The sequence below is a fragment of the Gracilinanus agilis genome, chromosome 5 (genome assembly GCF_016433145.1).
Source record: "Gracilinanus agilis isolate LMUSP501 chromosome 5, AgileGrace, whole genome shotgun sequence".
Classification (NCBI taxonomy): domain Eukaryota; kingdom Metazoa; phylum Chordata; class Mammalia; order Didelphimorphia; family Didelphidae; genus Gracilinanus; species Gracilinanus agilis.
This window is the reverse complement of record NC_058134.1, coordinates 183,416,296-183,431,529: the sequence shown is the minus strand read 5'-3', so window position 1 is coordinate 183,431,529 and position 15,234 is coordinate 183,416,296. Positions and strand designations below refer to the sequence as shown.

At 34.5% G+C, this 15,234-nt stretch overlaps 1 protein-coding gene across 1 annotated transcript in view; it reads left to right on the top strand.

Annotated features, from left to right (window-relative positions):
* IRAG2 (inositol 1,4,5-triphosphate receptor associated 2) overlaps window positions 1-15,234 on the top strand; it is a 43,984-nt gene that overhangs the window by 23,036 nt on the left and 5,714 nt on the right. The window contains exons 10-14 of the mRNA XM_044679065.1: window positions 308-371; window positions 458-488; window positions 780-920; window positions 2,697-2,831; window positions 7,109-7,259. Of these exons, the coding sequence (XP_044535000.1) occupies window positions 308-371; window positions 458-488; window positions 780-920; window positions 2,697-2,831; window positions 7,109-7,259 (522 nt within the window). The remainder of the gene's footprint in view (window positions 1-307; window positions 372-457; window positions 489-779; window positions 921-2,696; window positions 2,832-7,108; window positions 7,260-15,234) is intronic.

The window sequence follows — 15,234 nt, the reverse complement described above, 5'->3', positions numbered from 1 at the left end:
TGCTAAGAAATGGTGATATGCAATCAGCTGCAGTCATATCTCTAGGACTTTTATGAACCTGAGAAACTCAAGCCATATTTCAGATATTTTTGTAAATTATAGTGTTCAGTTTCATCACTAGAACCAGTGTGGTTTTAATGTTGTTCTCATTATAATCATCAAGATTTAAACTTTATGCAACACTACTAAAGTTAACATGGCGTTTTGAATGATATCCTTTTGCCACTCTTCCTTTAGGGGCAAATCAAGGGACAATCAAGTAGTTAATGTGATTTAACCAAATAATGTCCTTTTTGTCCCTTAATAGAAACTGCTGCTTCTACTAGTCCAGTAACCAGTGTTAAATCAGTCAACTTTAAACAAAATGACCAGTAAGTTCAGTTTATCACAATCCATTCATGTTTCTTTTTTACTTTCTTGGGTTTTTTTTTTTTAAGCCCTTCTCTTTCTTGTTCAGCAGCATTTCTACAAATGAAAAAGAAGTAGAGGTAAGTATAAAACATTTTCTGTTTTTGCCTTTTACTAAATATAAAAAGATTCTTAAGTTCACACTAATACTAGTGAATCATGAATCCTTTCCTGTTCAGTTAGTCACACTAGGATTTGGCTTATTAAGGAACAACTTCACTGAGACCCATGGACATATCAAATTTATTTATGTCTCTGTTGATAGTAAAAGGAACAGTGATCTTGATGTAGTCTTTCTTTACAGTTAAATTTTATATTTACTCATTTTTTCTCTTCAATCCTATATCCCATTTATATTTTTTCCACGACAGGCTGAATTTCTGAGATTATCTTTGGGATTTAAATGTGACTGGTTTACCTTGGAGAAAAGAGTCAAACTTGAAGAGCGGTCTAGGGATCTGGCTGAAGAGAATCTAAAGAAGGAGATCACTAACTGTTTAAAGTTATTAAAGGTTAGTCTAAGAATATTTAGGACTTTATTTTTATACTCTGGAGCCCAGCCAGGATTCACAGTTTGAGTAAACTATGAACAGTTCTTTTTCTCTTTCAGAGTATTTGGATTTTCTGTCAAGTCTAAGCATAGATGCTACTTCCTCTGTGAAGCCTTCTCTAATCCTTCCAAGAGTTATTTTCTCTTACCCTTTCACATTAGCTTGTAATTAATTATTTGTGTATTTTTGTGCTCAGTAGAAAGTGCCTAGAAGGTAGGAATTGTTTTATTTCTCTATCCCTGGTAGCTAACAATACTTTGAACATAGTAGTCATCTTTAATGTTTATTGAATTTATTTTAATGTAGTCTAGAATCAAATTTGATATTGTTTCCCCTTGATATACTCAGGCGTTAAAGTCATATTAAGTAATTAATACCCTCTTTGGTCAGAAGATTTCAACCCTTGCTCATCTGCTTATTGGCTATATAACTTTGAGTGAGTCATTTAAGCTCTCTGAGCCTCAGTGTCCTTTTCTGAAGAATAGGAATAATGTGTATTGCTCATATTACAGGATTGTTGTGAGAATCAAGTAAGATAATATGGTCAAAGCAGCTTAGTAGCCATATATCCTTATATATGTATATTGTTATTCTAACCTTCTTCTTAATCCTCTTATAGTCCACAGAAATAGGGTTGGAAGGGATCTGAGAGGCCATCTGGTTCACCTCATATCTAAATAAGAATGCCATCTATGATATTTTCAGAAAGTTACCTGGCCTTTGCTTAGAGATCTCTGGTGAGGAGTGACCCACCATATCTTGTTCCATTTTCAGATATCTCTAGATGCCAGGAAATTCATCAAACCTAGAAAGCTTAGGAAATTTTATCAAGTCTAAATATTGTGATGGTTCTATAATTTCCACACATTGTTTCTGGTTTTGTCTTCTATAGTTACAAAGACCAAACATAATTCCTCTTTTACGTGACAGAGCCAGTAGTGCTCAGCTATCACATCCTTCCTAAATATTTTCTTTGGGTTAAACATCCAACATGCTAAAGAAGACCCTCATATCATTTTATCTTTAGGTCTTTTACAATCCTAGTTGCCCTCTTTGGATATTCTCTGGTTTAACAATATTCATCCTAAACGGTAGTGCCTAAACTATAGGTAAAATCTTACCATGGTGAAATATAGTGGGATTGTCACCTTCTTAGACCTAGACAAAAACTATTCCTATTGTAATGCAGGCTAAGATCAAATTAACCTTTTTAAACTGCTATATCACATTCTTGATTCATATTGTATTTATAGTATACTAAAGCTTCCCAATTTTTTCAGATAAAATGCTATCTAACCACACTTTCTCCATCTTGTTCTTTGAAGTTGGGTTTTTTGGAGGGAGACATTAAAAAATGTATCTCTAAGGGCCAGTGAGGTGGCTTTGTGGATTGAAAGTCAAACACAGAGTTGGGAGGTTCAGGGGTTCAAATCTGGCCTCAGACACTTCCATAGCTTTATGACCCTGGACAAGTCACTTGACCCCCATTGTTTAGCCCTTACAACTCTTCTGCCTTGGAACCAATACACAATATTGATTCCAAGACAGAAGGTAAGGTGTTTTGTGTGTGTGTGTGTGTGTGTGTGTGTGTGTGTGTTTTTTAACAGAAAAACAACAAAGAAAACAAAAAAGTATCTCCAGTACTGTTACATTTTTCACTTTCAAGTTCTGATTTGTCTGAAATGTAATATTTACTATTCCTGATATATGACAGTTTTATATTTCCCTTTTGTACAGTCTTTAATACCTCTCTGTGATGATGATAACCAAGCCCAGGAAATCATTAAGAAGCTGGAGAAGAATTTAAAATTTCTTAACCAGTGTACAACAAGAGTTGCTAGCAAGGCAGAGATGCTGGGAGCCATTAATCAGGTAACTCTAAATTATTTATTTGTAAATGGAATAAATTAAAGGTTTTGATTTCCCAAGTTACTAGATTTCCTAACTTCTTAGTCAATCAGAATTTGAAACTTTAAACATTTCTGTTTGGACAACTTGGATAATCTCTGAGGATTTTTTCTTGTCTAAATATATGCTGAACTAAATTTGAAGTTCTAATTTTCAGAGGCTGGAGAAGTAATCCTTCTCCCCTGCCTGTTGCCCCAATATTCAGTAGTAAATGCTCTCTCCGTGAATGTTCATGTGGTAAACCTACATGTGCATCATTGAAGAGAAAGTACAAGCCATTGCACAACTCATGTATACAAGCAAGGTTTTTGTAGAAGGCTATGGTAGAACTGCATGCCTCTTAGGTGATCAAGGAGTACAGGAAACCTAAAGAGATACCTCAAATGCTTTGAGAATAGGAGCATGTTCCTCTGTGGCTGGAGAGTCCCTAGTCACACATACCAACCTAAGAACCAACAGTTTTTTTTGTGGCTCATGATGCCTGGCTCATTTGTTTTTTGACAGAAGAGGTCTTGTCTCTGATGCATGTAATTGGTATCCTTTGTTTCAGATCTATACCTCTGAGACCTTGAGGCAGTGATTGGCTTAGATCTTGGGTCTGACAGAATCCTCTTATTTACTCTACAGAACCAGAGCAATGAGAACCTCCTTTCTGAAACTTTGTAAATGGTCATTCTCCATGTGCTCTGAACTCTAGGAGTGAGAACAGCAAAAAACAAACAAAAACAAAAAACAAACAAAATTGCTGTTGTATGACTTTTTGTGACCCTATTTGGTTTCTTCTTGCCAAAGATACTAGAGGGATTTGCCATTTCCTTCTCCAGCTCATTTTATCTTAAGCAAACACGGTTAAGTGACTTGCCCAGGGTCACATAACTATTAAGTATCTGAAGCCAGATTTGAACTCAGGAAGATGAGTCTTTCTGACTCTAGGTCCAGCACTCTATCCACTGTGCCACTTAGCAGCTCAAAAGGAAAAAAAGGAGCTATTAAACATCTGGTCAAGCAAAGAAAAGCATTATAATGTCTTTGGATTTGCATGTCTGGGTACAAAACGTGGGATAATGGAAAGCTATTTAACTTGAAATTTTCTGAAAGAATATTCTTTATCTACATCTTACCCATCTTCTAGCATGAGGCTTAGCAGAAGAGCTTTAGGTTACACAACTACTTTCCAACCCTGCAGTTTTCTTATCTACTTTCTTGTGTACAATACTACAGTTTCCAGGAAAACAGGTCAAACAAGCATAAGTACAAATGGTTTTTCTAAGAGGGGAGATTTAAACAGGATACTGTGCATTATCAAGGAGTCAATCAACAAACATTTATTAAGTGTTTCCTATGTGCCAGACACTATGTTAAATCCTAAGAACATAAGTACAAATAGAAGAAAAACAAAGATAGTCCCTGCCCTTCAGGAGCATTGTAATAGGAGAAGAAAACTGAAAAGAGAGAGGTCAGGAGAGAAAGTGCTGAACCAGCCATAGAAGAAGTTCATTGTGTGGCATGGAGGAATGAAACATGACTGGCCTGAACATTCCTTAAATGAAGAGGCTAAGAGACTGAGGGCACTTCCAGTGTGTGAATTCCAGACTAGAGTGCAAGTGAAGCATAATTAGATTCCTTTATTCTTTATGGGGGGTTCTGATTAGAGATCCTATTGATGGTTCCAATAGGCAGTGAATAAGTCTAGCTTCACACAAAGGTTTGAGCCAGCACTCAGCTTTGTTTCTCACCCAGAGGTGATCTCATTCCCCAGAAAACTAAGAATCTGTATTCTGTCTAAAAATCCAGATCTATTATTATACAATATGATTTATAAGTCTATTAAAGGCAATGGTCCCATACATTCTCTAGAAGCAAGAAATGTTTGCTTTTACATTTACAGAAGAAAGAATGGAACTTAAAATGATAAATACTAAATTATATCTCTTTTTTCCCCGGTGTAAACCATTGAATGGGTTAATGTGGCCATAAAAATGATTGGTCAAATGACCTCCCAAAGCATATATTTCAGTTCAAGACAATCATTTACTGTATACCTGCTCTTTTTTTTTCTTTTGCACTGAATGTGATGACTTTATTGATGGTACACAAGATAGGACTCTCTGCTCCTCCTCCCCACTACAGGGGTGCTCTCATCAACTTCCTAACTAACTTTGTATGTTTGCTTCCAACCTCTCCTTTCACTTTTTAAAAACAACAACCTTCAATAATTTTATACAGCTGCCAAAGTAATCTTGCTGAGTTACAAATCAGATCATGCCTCTGCCTTGTCCACAAGCAGGTGAAATGCAGACTCAGCCTTTCATTTGAAAGCTTCTTTAATCTGGCTCTAATACGCCTTTCCATCCTGATTTCAGTTTACTCCCCATCATATGGTCTCTCTCTTCTAGGCCAAATGGACTTCAGGCTGTTCCCTAAACTCTGTCTTTGCATTTGCACAAGCCATTCCCCCATGCCTAAAATGCCCTCTCACCTAATTTCTACCTCTCAAAATACCCGTCTTCAAGGTTCTACCTCCTTTGTAAACTCTTCTCTGATCTAGTTATTAAGGCTTACTCTCTTTCTCCTTAAGTAGCCTTGTATTTACTTCTCTTTGTTTCTATTGTACCTACCCAGTAGAGCAGTGATTCCCAAAGTGGGCTCTACTGCCCTGTGATGAGTGCTGCAGCCATCGAGGAGGGCGGTGATGGCCACACTTTTTTTGTATTACATTCTATTCTGAGTTCAATAAATAGTTTCATAATTTCCAGGGGGCGCTAAGTAATATTTTTTCTGGAAAGGGGGTGGTAGGCCAAAAAAGTTTAGGAACCACTGCAGTAGAGGGTAAGTTTCTTGAAGTCGGGGATCTTTTTTAAATCTGTGCAGTACATAACAGATTTTTAATAAATGTTTGTCAAATTGAGCTAAGGCACATATGGAACAGGTAGAGAGAATGGTCCTGCGATTTAAATGGGAGTGGAAATCCCCTCTTCTGTTGTAGTTCAGCCCCTTCTCTGCAAGTTACAGGTTTGGAGAATTGTCCAGAGCCCTGACTGGTTAAAGGTCACAAAACGAGTTTGTATCAGAGAAAGGACTTGAACCTAGTTCTTCCTGGTTCCAAGGCTGGGTCTCTAACCACTATCATCTTCTGCCTATGAATATAGACTATGTTAATTATGAATATGGAGTTCAATACAAATTATTTTTTTTATTTTAGTGTTTTTTGAAAGGATATGGGTATACAAGATGAAAAATGATGCCTCTGGAAAACAGGGCCAGCATAAAGGCAGAAAAGGGATGAGTACAGGAATAATAGGAAAAGGATAGAACTTAATGTAGAAACTGGATCACAAAGATAGAGGAAGTTGGAAGATAGGAGGGATACAGAAAAGGAGGAAGCAAATTTACTGAATGGGAAAAGTTTTGTTTGAGTTTTTCAAATAAGTAAAATAGCAAAAAGATGCCTGATTGGAACCAAAACTTATTGACCCAGGTGCTGAGCTGTGCTTGCTCTTTTCTTTAAAATACAGCATTTAAAAAAGGGGGAAGAAGCAATTAAGTACTAATTTTGGTTTCATCCTTTTGCCTGATGTGTAGATAACCTGTTCTCTTGTTCAGTCTCTCAGAAAAGAACCATAGCATGGAAGGGGTTGAGGAAGACTGGTGGAGAAGTTGAGATATTTTAAAAGTGTTCTAAACTCTTGGTCAAAGTTCAATGGATTTGGAGATTGAAGACTGACCTGGGTTTGAGGTCTAATTCTACCACGTACTAGATTTTTTTTTAACCTTGGGCAGTATCTTCAGCTGTAAGATTCAAATTCCTTTGTCAATAAAATGAGGAAATTGGATTTTGTGAGGTCTAAGGGCCCTTCCACTTGTGATATAGGGTAGCCCCAAAGTCTTAGTACAGTTTTAAAGCTGCATTAAGACTTTCGAGTAAATTTAGAAATGAGAAAACTTGGGTTGAAGTGTCTTCTCTACCACTTACTAGTCCCGAGACCCTGAACAAAGTCCTTTGCTTGAGTTTCTTCATCTATAAAATGGAGATAATGCTTCTCCTGCCTATCTCATAGAGATATGAAGAAAATACTTTATGAGTCCAAATGTTTAAATATTTAAATAAGATCTATTTATTGATATTTTTGTTGTTCTGAAGTTGATATTTAACATAGACTCAAATGAGAGATGATTGCACAGTCTCCTTCCTCCTCACAAAAAGGAACTATTTTTAAAAAAACATTTTTTTCCTGTATCAGGAAAGCCGAGTCAGTAAGGCAGTGGAAGTGATGATTCAGCACGTTGAAAACTTGAAACGAATGTATGCCAAAGAACATGCTGAATTAGAAGAGCTGAAACAAGTACTCCTTCAGAATGAAAGGCCGTTTAGCACCCTCGATGAAGATGAAGGTAATCAAGAATGTTTTCAAACTTCCCCACTTTTGTTTTTCTAACAATTTGCATTCATTCTCCTATAACATGTTGGATATAAGAATTCATTGAGCCTTTAATAATAGAGCTTACTTCCACAGCCACATTATTTTCCCAGTCTAAGTGTGCTTCTCCTCAGAAAATGGAGGAGATATCCTAAAAACTTCATCAGAATGGAAGGAAAGGGTGCTTGCTCCTGATCACTTGTCTAATACTGGTGTTCGTTTAGGATGGTTTTGTCCTGAATTATTATTGCTTCTGTTTCCAAGCATGTGCCCAGGAGGCAAAACAAACACCTTGGAATGTAGGATCCTGTACCTAATTGATTCTGGCTCTCCAGCACAATGAACTGAAGGGACTGAGGAGGTAGAGTTGAGGGAGTAGGACAGGGAGATATCAGTCCTTGGGAAATGCTGAATTATATTATAACATCAAGTTAGGCTCTGACTGTTTGTTGCTATTGTTGTTTTAAAGTAAAAATAAATGTATAAGATTATGTTGGACAGATTTAGGTGATACTTCCTCACTGATCAAATTTTAATTATGTTGTATTAATTGGAATACCAAAACAAATCATGATGGAATGTCTTTGAATCTGAATTATATACTAACTTTTCAAGAAATAATCACACATGACAACCTTGATTTGGAAATGTGAAAGAAAAAAATGCTTAAATCTATACTTTGATTCTATCAGTTCTCTAAATAGAAGTGGATAGCATTTTATATTATGAGTCTTTTGGAATTGTGGTGGATCATTTTATTGAATAGAGTTTTTAAGTCTCTTAGAACTGATTATCTTTACAACATTTGTATTATTGTGTAAATTGTCTCTTGATTCTACTCATTTTACTCTGCATCAGTTCATGGAAGCCTTTCCAGATTTTTCTGAAACCAACCCCTTCATTATATCTTACAGCACAATAATATTCTATCACATTCATATACCTAGTTTGTTCAACAGTTTATCAACTGATGACTACTCTTCAGTTTCCAATTCTTTGACACCACAAAAAGAGCAGCAATAAATATTTTTGTACCTATGGGTCCTTTTCTTTTTTCTTTGTTCTCCTTGGGGTATAGACTTTGTAGTGGTGTTTTTGTGTTAGAGGATCTGAACAACTTTACAGCATTTTGGGCACAGTTCCAAATTGTTCTCCAGAATGGTTAGACTAGTTCACTGCTCTACCAGCAGTACATTAGTGTTTCTATTTTTCCACAGCCCTTCCAGCATTTGTCTTTTTCCTTTTCTGGCATATTAGCCAATCTGATGGTTGTGAGGTAGTACCATTGAGTTATTTTAATTTGCATTTCTCTAATTAGTGATTTTAGAGCATTTTTTCATTTAAATATTAATGGCTTTGATTTCTTCTGAAAAAAATCCTTTCACCATTTAACAGTTGAGGAATTGTGCTTTGTTTATGAATTTGACTCAGCTTTCTATATATTTGAGAAATTAAACTCTTATCAGAAAAATTTGCTGCAAAGTACTTTTCCATTTTTCTGCTCATCTAATTTTGGCTGCATTGGGGTTTTTGTGTGTAAAAGCTTTTTAAATTTCTGTAATCAAAATATCCATTTTACTTCTCATGAAGCTCCCTGTCTTGCCATGAACTCCTCTTCTCCATATATCTGACAGGTAATTTCTTCCATGCTCCTCTAATTTACTTAAGATATTATCTTTTATGTCTAAATCATATACCCATTTTGAGCTTATCTTGGTGAATGGCATAAGATGGTACTGAATGACTACTTTCTGCCAGTCTGATTTCTAGTTTTTCAGAAGTTTTTGTCAAATAGTGAGTTACCATCCCTGTAGCTTGGATCTTTAGATTTTATCAAACACTAGATAATTGTGGTGATTTATTTCTGTATAATTTATGCCTACATTATTCCACTGATCAACCACTCTTTTTCTTATCCAGTGCCACATTGTTTTGGTGATTACCATTTTGTAGTATAGTTTGAAATTTGGTATAGGTAGGCTAATGTTCTTCACTTTTTAAATTGAATTTCCTGATATTATTGAACTTTTGTTCCTCCAAATTAATTTTATTATTTTTCCTATATCGAGAGAATAATGTTTGTAGTTCTGTTGGTATAACCCTAAATAAAGAAATTAGTGTAGGTAACGTCATCATTTTTATTATGTTAGCTTGGCCTACTGATGAGCAATTAATATTTCCCCAATTGCTTAGATCTGTTTTTTGTTTGTATGAACACTATTTTATAATTGTGTTCATAGAGTTCTGGTGTGTTTCTGGGCAAGTAGATTCCCAAGTATTTTATACTGTCTGTAGTTATTTTAAATGGAATTTCTCTTTCTATCTCTTTCTGCTCGGTTTTGTTGGTAATATATAGAAATGCTGATGATTTGTGTGGGTTTATTTTATATTCTGCAACTTTGCTAAAGTTGATCATAGTTTTAGCTAGATTTTTAGTTAACTCTCTAAGGTTCTCTAAGTATACCATCAAACTGGGATGAATATTTTTCAGCCAATAAAGAAACAAAGAGGCAAAGCTCCAAGCCAATAACAGGTTTATTGAGAGAGACCAGTGTCTCTCAGCAAAGCTGGGTTATTAGGTTTCCTCCCACTTAAGACAATTGAATGAGTTTTCTCCCTTTTTGATACCCTAATATTACATCATTCAAGATCCCACCCCAATAGTCAACCACCAGTCCTAGGATAGTGGAACAAAGAGAAAGATATTTACAAGGCATCTTTTATTCAAGAAATTTTTCTGTATCCGATATCTCTGTGTGTCATATATGGTCAAGCTTTCTGTTCAGAGGGGATCCTCCTCTTAAAAGACACAGGCCTTCTTAGCTATAGCTTATTGCGAAATGATGGCTTATAGGAAGTTACAGAGAAAACAGATAAACAAATTACATTCAATGTGCTTAATAACCTTATAAAATGTAGTTGCTATAATGTTATTAATCATTATCTGATATTAATCACTTCATTTCACTATTCACTTGTTAATTCTATCATCTGGGGTCATTTAAGAAGAGTCAAGGGGTCAGGGATTTTCATTCTCCTCTATATCATCTACAAAAGTGATAGTTTTTTTTTCTTTATTACTTGTGCTTTCACCTTTAATTTGTTTTTTGTCTTATTGCTATCACTACCATTTTCTATGGTTAATTTCTATGAATAATAATGGTAATTAATATCCTTGTTTTAGCCAAGATCTTAATGGAAAGGCTTTCGGATGATGCTAACTTTGGGTTTAAATAGATATAACTTATCATTTTCAAAAAACATTTTTTTATCTCTTTGCTTTCTAGTCTTTTTAACAGGAATACTGTATTTTTTCAAAAGGTTTTTCTGTATCTATTGGCATAATCATTTGGTTTTTATTGTTTTTGTTTTTGAGATGATCAATTTTATGTTTCTAGTTTTCCTAAAATTAAACCTTCATTCCTGATAAAAATTCAGCCTGGTCATATTGCTGTAATGTCCTTGGTAGTATTTTATATAAATGTATGTATCAATATTCATTAGAGAAATTGATCTCTAGTTGTTTTTTTTTAACATAATGAGCCATATTTTTCTTCTTATTTTTGTTCTAGCAGTTGAACAAAGACAGCTGATACTGAGCAGTTTCTCACATAATTAATGAGGAATTTTTTGTCCGTTAAATGATCATCCATTTCATTTTCATGCCAGAGTGATGTGTTTATTTTTGAAGTCCCTTTTACCTCTGGCATGGATTTTGAAGCAATCCTAGAAGGATTCCTATGCCTAAAATCCATTTTGTTCTTTATCCCTTCCCATGTTTTTCCTTCTGGACTCAAAAGAATTACATAGCATTTAAGAATAAAGGCATAGGAGGCAGCTAGGTAGCTCAATGGATAAAGAGCCAAGCCTAGAGACAGGAGATTTGGGGTTGAAATCTGGTCTCAGACACTTCCTAGCTGTGTGACACTGGACAAATCATTTAACCTCCATTGCCTAGCCCTTATCATTCTTCTGCCTTGGAACCAATACACAGTATTCATTCTAAGATGGATGTTAAGGATTAAAAAAAAAAAGTACAACTCAGAATTCTAGCACTAGAGGTCAAGATGGAGCACATCTCCATGGTCATCACTGCCTTCTCTTTATGTAGGGAGAAAGGATATCTGCACACTGTAGAACAGCAGGATGTGGAATATGATATTCTTGGCTTTATTGAAAGTGTTAGTCAGGCTCTTACCCAGAAAAGCAAAGTTCTCCAGGGCCAAGAAGCCCATGTTTCCTAATATATAAGAAAATAACAGATCCTTGATTACATGCAATGATGATGTGGCCATGTTCAGAGGACGTATCTGCCTCTGGGAATGGTGAAGAGGTTCCTAGCCAGATGTCACAGAAAATCATTTAGAATCCAGAGCAAATGAAAACTACCCAGTTGGATACTTTAGCATTTATCCATATCTAATCCTGCTCCCTGGATTCAAAAGGCCAGAACCAGAACCACTGTGATGATTTTTGTTACCTCCCTTCCTAATTATTTCTACTTTTGTCTTTTTCATTATGTGGTTTATGAACTACTTCATAGTTATTTTAGTTTGCATCTCTTTTCTTGACCAGATGAATTTTCTTATTCTTTGGTAGCTTGATTCATAGGATACTGAATCTGTAAATTAATTTTGGTAACATTCCTTTTTATTACATTAAGAGGGCCCAATCATGAGCGATTCATCACTCTCCAATTGTTTTGTCTGTATTTTGGTAAAGAATGTCTTATAACTGTATTGATATCATTCCTGTGTATGTCTTAGTAGAAGCTGAACTACTAGATGTTTTCACACATTTTGCTTTTCTTTTGAATGGAATTTCTTTTTCGCTCTCTTCCTATTGGACTTAAGGTAGGAAATGTTTAAAGGCTATTAAATGATTACAATAAATTTTAAACTTTAATCATTTTCTAAGCTTTCATGATTGAATTTACTAACTTCTTTTTTTAATGATTATTTGAAATCTACTAGAACTAGTCAAAAATGGAATACTATTGCTTTAATGTAAACTGTTTACATATAACACAAAAATATATATATGTGTAACTTCAATAATATGTGCTTTTCCCTTCAGATGACATTCCAACTAAAAATCGTTCACCATCTCTAAATTCTAAGGTAATTAAAGCTGACTTAAATTTCAAAGAGTTTATAAAATATTTATTACTTACTATTTATTCCACAGTGTCTTGTTATAAACTCTCTTACCCGATACATAACAATATGGATTTCATAAAATTATAGACTATTTGAATTTTAAAATAAAAGAGACCTTGGAGGCTGTGTGGTCAATCACTCTCATATTATTCAAGGGGCCAGAGAAGTTCAGTAATTTGCCTAAGGTTTGTAGAAGCAGGTCTGGGATCTAGATCTTCTGACTTTCAGATTGTTTTTTTGCAATATACACTGTTGCTAAGATAATTATGCAGTAATTACTTGTTTTACAAAATTAATCACAATAAATTATATTTAGTGTATTAAAATGGTTTTATTAATATTTTTCTTAAAAGCTACTTTTACATAACATGTCTTGTTTGCATAGATAGATCAGTATATGCTTAAGTGAACAATGGGAAGGTAGGTTGACTTTGGAATCAAGAAGACCTGGATTCTAAGTCCTACCTTTGGCGCATATAAGCTATGTAGTATAGATCAGTCTTTTCAGCTATATGGTGCTTCCAGGTGACTTTGTAAAAGTTATAGGTGAATTGACAAACTGTATCAGTGGAAGGAGATTCTACACTAGGAACGTCTTAAACTATGGGAAGCATAGGTTAGAACAACGAAAACAAAAAAAAATATCTAACAAAACAAAATTCAAACCCAAGATGAAGACATCAAGTCATCCAAAGAAACAGGGAACACAAGAAAAAAATAATCTGATCCACTTAAATAATGAAGCAAACAGATTCTGTTATGCATTGCTAAGATATAACTAGTGCATAAATTACAAAATATCCTCATAAAACAGTGCAGCTTGTTCCACAAAGCCACAGTTTTATGGGTATGCCTCATACCTAATTCATGTGTCTTTTTTTTAAAAAAATTAATCTTAAAATATTTTCCATGTTTACATATTTTATTTTCCTGTCCTCTGCCCTCCCCACTCCTGGATCCAATAAGCATTTCCACTGGGTTATCCAAATGTTATCACTTTCTACTTATTTCCATATTATTCATTTTTGCAATAGAGCAATCATTTAAAACCAAAACCCCAAATTACATATCCATGTAAATAAGTCATTTGTTTTTCTTCTGTGATTCTACTCCCACATTTCTTTCTCTCCATGTGGATAGCTTTCTTTCTCATAGGTCCCTTGGGATTGTCTTGTAGTAGCAAAATCCATTACATTGTATTTTTCCATGATGTTTCACTTTCTGTGTACAATGTTCTCTTGATTCTGCTCATTTCACTCTGCATCAGGTCCAGAAGCTTCTTCTAGCTCTTTCAGAAATCATTCTGTTCATCATTCCTTATAGCACAATAGTATTCCATCACCATCATATACCTCAATTTGTTCATCCATCCCCAATTGAAGGACATACCCTCGCTTTCCAATTTTTTGCCACCACAAAGAGCACAGCTATGAATATTTTTGTACAAACATTTTTCATTATCTCTTTAGGGTACAAATCTAGTAGTGGTATTGCTAGATCAAAGAGTATGCATTCTTTTAAAAGCCTTTGGGCATAGTTCCAAATTGCCTTCTAGCATTTCATGTGTCTTACTTCAATAAAGTTATTTTACAGAATATTTCCTTTGGAAAATATAAATCCAAACATTTTAGTTCCATAGAAATCCAAAAATATTTTAGATGATTTTTCATTTTTTTCATAATAACATTTTATAGGTTAAAATTTATTTCCTTTTTTTCAAAAAACCAAGGTAACTTTGAAATATCAAACATAAGATCTTTAGATTTTTTATTTACCTAAAAAATGTAATATCTGCAAAGCCGAATGTTTCTTTTTAAACTAAATATTTGAATTTGAAACACAGAAACCCAAAATAATTTAAAGTAAATGGGAAAGTTAATTTCTTTAATTTCAATGTGATTACAAAAACAATTTATGACTGGAGATTTACTATTTGTTCACATTGTCTTAAAAAAGACTGTGTAGGGGATGGGGTAATCACTCCCTTATTTCTATATCAGTCAAAGTTATTTCAAAATTTATAGTTTGACTTAATGGATTTGGGCCTGGTAAAAGCTAGATAAATATCTGCTTTTGTTCCCTAGGCTCTATTCTTAATGGTTTGCAACATCAGAATACTCATTGATGTTATTTCAAACTCAGCATTATTCTTGACCTGCTTTTGCAGTTTTGTGGAGATAGCTTGGTGTTAGTGGAACAAGTACTGGACGCAAGAGTCAGGAAATTGAAAATACCAGCTCTAACACATATTATTAGGTTTGAGCAGATTAATTTGCTTGAGCATCAGCTTACTCAAATACAAAAATATCTTGATTGCCTACCTAATGGATTTGATTTAGTGAGCTTTATAACATTATGGTGTTATTTTTTCCCCTCTCCTAACCCTTTTCTTGTTTCCACACCTTTATGATTCCTTACTGTAGATGTTTGGTTTCTTAAATTAAAAACAATGAAGTAGAAATTTTCAGTTGGATCTTTCTTCCTAAGCAAGAGAAACCAATAGCCAGTTATTTATATAGCACTTTAAGATCAAAAAGAACTTTCTGTATGTTATCTCATTTGCTACCACAACCAGCCACCTGGGTGCTAAATAAAAACTGTCACCTTGAAGCCTTCCCTGTTCCATCCAACCAAAAACTTTATTTCCTTCCTCAGAAATATGACTCTCCTATGTGTCTTGTATTTTATTTTGTATTATAGTTATTTGTGTTTTTTAAAATTTAAACATTTATTAATATTCATTTTTAACATGGTTACATGATTCATGCTCCTACTTTCCCCTTCACCCCC